Consider the following 7500-nt stretch of genomic DNA (forward strand, 5'->3'; position numbering starts at 1 on the left):
CAAACTCAGACATTCATGCACACACAAACTCAAACACACACTCTCATGCACACTTAAATTCTCACACACACACACACACACACACACACACACACACACACACACACACACACACTAACTCACAGACACTCATGGCACACTCAAACTCACATTCATGCACACTCAAACTCTCACACACTCAAACTCAGACACACACACACACTCAAACTCAGAAAAATCAGACACACACACACACACAATCAAACTCTCACACACTCAAACTCAGACACACACACACACAATCAAACTCTCACACACTCAAACTCACAGACACACACTCAAACTCAGACACACACACACACAATCAAACTCTCACACACTCAAACTCACAGACACACAATCAAACTCTCACACACTCAAACTCACAGACACACAATCAAACTCACACACTCATGCACACAGACTCTCACACACTCATGCAGACTCTCTCTCTCACACACACACACACACACACACACACACAATCAAACTCTCACACACTCATGCACACTCAAACTCTCTCTCACACACACTCACACACACACACACACACACACACACACACACACAATCAAACTCTCACATTCATGCACACTCAAACTCACAGACACTCATGAACACTCAAACTCACACACACACACACACACACACACTCAAACTCTCACACATTCATGTACACTCAAACTCTTGAATTCTGAAGCGATCCAGTGGGGGAGCTGACAATCAGGGAAAGACAAGATGACGGCCTGGAAAGACTGCCGATGGAAGAGTCCCCAATGGGGCTGGTATGGGTTAGTGACACATACCAGCAGGATCTAGTGCTGGCTAGCGTTTCTGGACCCACCCATTATTGCTATGAAAAATTTAAGGAAGAAGATACCCCTAGAGTCTGTGAGAGCGGGGGCGCAAGGTGACTAATCAAGGACGGATTTTTCGGTAACAGACCATGGAGTGGAACTGACAATGAATCAAACAATCAGCACCGCAACTGATGGCTCGTCAGCACTGGGAGGACAAAAACTGAAGTGCTGCAGTTGTGGCTGGTCAAAATTAACATCAGTGAAAGGTCTTAAAATCCATCAAGGCAAAAAGAAATGCCTTAGCAAGCTCAGCAAGGGGTCTCACACTGACCAATACTTCTTAAGAAGTAGGCCAAATCAGTTGAGTGAAGCCCAGAGGCAGGAGAACCCCCACAGTCCTCAGGGTATCAGCACCTCAGATGAAACTCAGCATCATACAGACCATCCACCAGTCTCCAGCTCGAAGTCCAGCCAGCTACAGCCAGCAGCGGTTCTCAGCCTGGATGCCAACCAGCCACAGTTTCTAGCCCAGAGCCCAGCCAGTCACAGCCAACACTAGTCACCAGCCTGGAGCCCAGTCAGCCACACTCAATATCAGTCTCCAGCTTGGAGCCCAACCAGCTACAGGCAACACTAGCCTCCAGTCCAGAACCCAGCCAGCCACACCCAACAATAGTCTCCAACACAGAGTCCAGCCAGCTACTGCCAGCAACAGAGAGGAAGATGGAAGGAAAGAAACCTCAGATTCTGTGGCCCAAATCCAATCAGAAGAGTTATATGGGAGATCATTGACTCAGACTTTGTCCTCCTACTAGAACAACAGAAGGGTCCTGTTGAAAAAAAAATTGGAGAGAATGGGTGCCATCATTTACAGCCATGGGCCCAAGAGGGTCGGAGTAAAAGGAAGGTCACAGAGGGAGCAGAAAGGCCCGCTAATCCAGTCTAAGTCTAGGAGGCAGCAGGAAATTGACAGGCTGGTGAAAGAAAGAAGACAATTAAGAAAGCAGTGGAGGAAGACAACAGAGACGGAAAGAGTAGGACTTGATGAGCTACAAGCTGAAATAAAACAGCGATTGACAAAGCTCCGAAGAGCAGAGCACCTCAGATGGAAACGCAAGAGGAAAGGACGGACAAGGACCGACTTCTACAGCAAACCTCACAGCTTTGTCAAAAGCCTTTTTGACAATGAGAAGAGTGGGAGCCTTAAAGTGCCTATAAAAGATCTGGAAGAGCACCTATTCTGATGACCGGAGGCATGAGTCAGTCACCATTCCGAACGATATGCCACCAATTCATGCACCTGAATACCAAATGAACACAAGGCCCTCCACATGGAGTGAGGTGGAGAAGACCGTAAAGCAGGCAAGATCAGCATCAGCTCCAGGGCCTAATGGTATCCAGTATAGGCTCTATAAGAACACACCTGGAACCCTTTAACATCTCTGGAAGCTGATGAAGGTAGCATGACAGAAGGGAGTGATACCAAAGGCATGGCAAAGAGCAGGAGGCATTCTGATCCCCAAAGAGAAGAACTCCTCATCCATCAGACAGTTTCGCCAGATCAGCCTTCTGAATGTAGAGGGGAAGATCTTCTTTAGTGTGTTGTCCCAAAGGTTCTCTACATTCCTGCAAAGAAACAACTTCATTGATACCTCAGTGTAGAAGGCCGGGATCCAGGGCTTCTCAGGATGTCTGGAGCATGCCAATATCATCTGGCACCAGATTCAAACTGCCAAGAAAGAACAGAGAGACCTCCACGTGATTTTCTTAGACCTCGCCAATGCATTCGGGTCGGTCCCTCACAAGGTCTTGTGGACAGCCTTTACCTACTTTGGTGTACCAAACCACATCACAGAATTAGTCAAGAACTATTTTCACTATTTCCAGTTCTGTGTAACAGTAGAGAATAACACTGCTGCCTGGCAGCATCTGGAAATAGGCATTACGCCAGGTTGCACCATTTCCCCCCTTGCATTTTTAATGGCAATGGAGCTGATCATACATGCATCTCGCTGGGTTTTGGGAGGTGAGAGAATTAGGAATGGGCTGCGGCTTCTGCCAATCAGATCATACATGGATGATACAACAACAAAACCATGTACTAGACGCTTGCTGCAGAAACTCCAAAAGTAAATGCACATCCAGTGGGCACGAATGGCCTTCAAGTTGAGTAAATCTTGCAGCATCTCCATTGTTAAAGGCCAACTAACAGGCGAGCAGTTCTACATCAGTAACTAACCAATCCTAACAGTCCTAGAGAAGTCCATCAAGAGCCTCGGACGATGGTATAATGCAGACCTCAACAGGCCAAATCTGCTCTTCGCCATCGTGACATAGTGGGTCACGTTCAAAAAGATAGAAGAGGCCTTGGCCTTGGAATAGCAACACCTCTCTGGCAAAAGGCTTCTACAACAGAATGCCGAACCATGGTGGTAGAGGAGGTGTGATGAAAGGAGGAGGCAGCCAGGCATTCCAGAGCAGTAGCACAAGCTAAACAGGGTCACTGAATGGGCCGGGAGGATGTCGAAAAGAGGAAATTCACATGGAGCGATCTCTGGACCATGGAATCCAATAGGTTGAGCTTCATTGTCCGAGCCACGTACGATGTTCTGCCCTCTCCTACAAATTTGCAGTTATGGCTCGGAAAGGATCCATCATGCCCACTGTGTACAGCCCCAGTAACCCTCAAGCACATTTTGGTTAGTTGTAGGACCAGCCTCATCCAAGAAAGGTACACGTGGAGACACAACCAGGTTCTCAAGTGCAGGAGGGTATCCAGCAATGCCCAACCCCTCAACAACCAGGGTGCGTGCCAACCCCTACCAATATTTGTTCGAGAGGGGGACAAGCTGAGAATTCGTCCTTCAATCCCTGATTTAGGCCCACTAAACATGGCCAGGGATTGGCAGATGAAAGTGCACTTGGATCAAAAGCTCACTTTCCCCTCAGAGATCGCAACGACCACTCTGAGAGCAAATCTTATTCTCTGATCTAACTCCTGCCAGCTTGCTTACATTATCGAACTTACAGTACCCTGGGAGGACACCGTTGAGGAAGCTTATGAGTGAAAGAAGCTGCGATATTCCAACCTAGCTGAGGCAGAGAATATAGGCTGGAAGATAAAGGTGCGTCTGGTGGAGGTGGGGTGTAGGGGCTTTGTAGCCAAGTCAACATCAAAGACCCTTAGGGAGATTGGAGTCAGGGGACAGGCTCATAGATGAGCAATCAAAGAGCTGACACCGCCGAGAGTACCAGTCACTGGCTGTGGATGAAAAGGAGTGACACCAGCTGGACTGCTAAGGCGAACAGTTAACCATGTGACACACACCCAGGCCTGATCAACCTGTGGTGGGCCTGCCTCAGCATAGGGGGTATTTTGTTAAATGGTCGAAACACCCTGTGATGCTGAGGTACACAACTGATGATGTGTCCTGGTGATAAAGCCTTACAGCAGCATTTTTTTTCTTCAAGAACTCACCAGGGAATCAGTATCGGTGCAATACTAGGGACTGTAACACCTAGTCCTTTATTGAATCTTGAATTTCACACATTCATGCACACTCGAACTCTCTCTTACACACACACACACACTCTCAAACTCTCACACACTCATGAACACTCAAACTCTCTCTCTCTCACACACACACACTCAAACTCTCACACACTCATGCACACTCAAACTCTCTTACACACACACTCAAACTCTCTCTCTATCTCTCTCACACACACACACTCAAACTCACACACTCATGCACACTCAAACTCTCTCACACACCCACACACACATTCAAACTCTCACACACTCGTGCACACTCAAACTTACACACACACACACACACAAACTTTCACACAAACACACATACACACTCAAATTCTCTCACACATTCATGCACAGTGAAAATCACACACACACACACACACACACACACACACACACACACTCAAACTCACACATGCAAAACACACACACACACACACTCAAACTCTCACACACTCATGCAACCTCAAACTCACACATTCATGCACACTCAAACTCTCTCTCTCTCACACACACACACACACACTCAAACTCTCACACTTAAATGCATTCAGACTCACACACATACATACACAATGGTCTCCAGGTAAAGCGTATCACTGGTGTGCTTGTTTTTATTGGTGTTATTATGTCATTTTTGGTGTGTGTATTTATTGGTGTGAGTATGTATTTATTCATCAGTGTGTGTTTTATCATTACACACTTCTGTTGTAAATGAGCTCCTGAGCACTTTCATATTCCGTAATTACTGAGAGACACACAACCCAGACATAATGAGACCGTGAGACTTACACACAGAAACACATGTCAGATCTCGACTGTGTGCTGCTTCCAAAAACCAGCCAATCCACAAAAACACCACAAACCAAGACTCCTCACATCAGCCTGTGCTGATACTTCAGACAGATCATTCAAGAAGAAATACCACAGCAAACGCCTAGCAACTACTCACAGCATCTTAGCAACCCATTAGAAACTATTAACAACAGCTTATTTAATCCTGTGACAGCGGTCGGGCCGAATCCTCCATTGTTCTGGAGAGTGTTTCACAGGCGTGTGTAACGAGTCACTGAGCTGCTGTTTTCCTGCACAGGTTGATCGCTGAGAGCATTCTGATCATCTTTAAGAGCAGCTGCAGCTGATCTCTGATGGGCTCGTCATCCAGCGGAGCGCCGTCAGATTTTAGGACACCCCATTCATCATATTGGGCTCGCTCTGCTCTCCCCCCCGAGGGAGATGGTAATTAAAGCCAAAATGCCAAATGATGCTTGGCTAAGCACAATTACAGACAGCACTGCTGCTAAATTTAGAGGCCGTCTTCAGCTAAAGGGGCCATTTACTGCGACGGCTGTGCGCACAGCGGTCCTCCGCTGCAATGAGACGAGCTGGTGCGGCGCTCAGGAAATTAGAGCACTTTGTAGGGCAGCTGAACATGCTACAGCGAGGAGAAATAGACACAAAATGTCCCCTTTCCACATCGGTCTCTTCCCCCGGTGCTCAAAAACGAGCATTCTGGCTTCATCGTGTGAGGAGGAGTGGAAATGAGGCTGAGCTCGCTGTGCTCACGGAGCGCTCCATTCCCACACACACCCTCGCTCCTTAATCTCTGGGGTGTGTCCACGGCTTAACGCTGCGGGATAATGCACCGCCAGCCGACAGAGAGGGATGGAGAATAAGGTGCTTATGAAAATGAATGATGCTTCTCCCTTTGGCTTCTGCCAAGCAGCGTTTTTAAAAGGTGAAACCTATAAAAGATTCAGTGAATTGAAGACAGGAGCAGGAGGAGCCATTGTCTGTCTGAGGAGGATGTGAGCCGCTGTATAATCTGTGTGGATGCGGAGCGAGCTTCTCGTTTCGGCACTGGCATGAGAAATCTATGAGAGCCCGATCCCACCACCGAATAAAAAAAAAAAAAATTAATTGCAACCTTTTATCTTACAATTCTGACTTGTTTTCTCTGAATTGTGAGATATAAAGTCAAATTCTGAGGGATAAAAAAATACATTTCTTAAAAGTGAAAGTCCTTCATGTAATCCTCAGGCTGGATGGCCCTGGAGATGATGTTCCTCCGGCTGACAGTGTGCTGTTACACAGTGATCTGGAGATCAGCTGGACTCACAGTGAATTACAGGTGACAAGACTGACAACAATCTGCTGCCAGGACACAAATCCAAGGAGACGCTGGACATCAGCAGAGCATGTGGGGCGTGGAGATGCTCGTTTCTGACTCCAGAATGCAGTGCTACCGTAACCTTTAGACCTCTCACTGCGTCTCAAACCAGTCACACACTGACAAGCAGACGGCTCACCTTGAAGGACTCCATGTCTGAGAGCAGGCAGGCGCTCTGCATGCGGGCGCGGAGGTGCGCTCCTTCAGCCGACGTGCCCAGTTTGGCCAGAACCTCCGACTGCTCCTCCAGCAGGTCTTCAGTCATGGGCGCAGGCTCCTGCGGCACAAACACCGTTATGAGCAGCACAGTACAAGCACCATCCACTCGGTTTCACAGATGAACAATATGATGCAAAACGGTCATTTACATTCATGCATTTAGTGGAATCTTTTATCTGAGACAACCTGACAACAGAGGAGCATAAGAGCCAGACAGAAAACGGAGCCGTAAAAGATAAACACAAGATGAAATGAAAATGACATCGAAAATTTTCTAATGATAGTCTTCCTTCAGAAACAGTGATATAAAAACACCTGCGCTTCGTTTAAACGTGCAGTACGTGCTCATGTTTATTCAACAAAGCCTTTGGCTCGGTCAGTTCTGATATTGTGGCCAGTGCCACAGATAAATAAATGTGTGGGAAACACATCCCACAGCACAGCCACCTGAGCACATCTTCAGTCTTAACTTTAACTGTGTCTGTAGCCGGAGCCGGAGCCGGACTGATAAGCACACACAGACCGGGAGTTAGCTCTGAGCCAGGCGCGTGCGCTGATGGAAGCGTCTATATGAAGCCTGAAGCACCAGAATCAGTATCGGCTGATAACCCTGGCAAGAAATCAGTACTCAGTATCAGCTGCAAAAATCCTGAGCGGAGCGTCCCTAACTGAATTTAGTGAGTTTGTGTTTTGATTAAAAAAAAGTTAACATTGGCCGGCCGCATATCATTAGTAGAACGACAACTGAATAAAAA

At 47.3% G+C, this 7500-nt stretch overlaps 1 protein-coding gene across 1 annotated transcript in view; it reads right to left on the reverse strand.

Annotated features, from left to right (window-relative positions):
* LOC109080975 (rab3 GTPase-activating protein catalytic subunit-like) overlaps positions 1 to 7500 on the reverse strand; it is a 64733-nt gene that overhangs the window by 33638 nt on the left and 23595 nt on the right. The window contains exon 17 of the mRNA XM_042764474.1: positions 6666 to 6803. Coding sequence (XP_042620408.1) covers positions 6666 to 6803 — 138 coding nt within the window. The remainder of the gene's footprint in view (positions 1 to 6665; positions 6804 to 7500) is intronic.

This window comes from Cyprinus carpio, chromosome A9, assembly GCF_018340385.1.
Source record: "Cyprinus carpio isolate SPL01 chromosome A9, ASM1834038v1, whole genome shotgun sequence".
NCBI classification, from domain to species: Eukaryota; Metazoa; Chordata; class Actinopteri; order Cypriniformes; family Cyprinidae; genus Cyprinus; species Cyprinus carpio.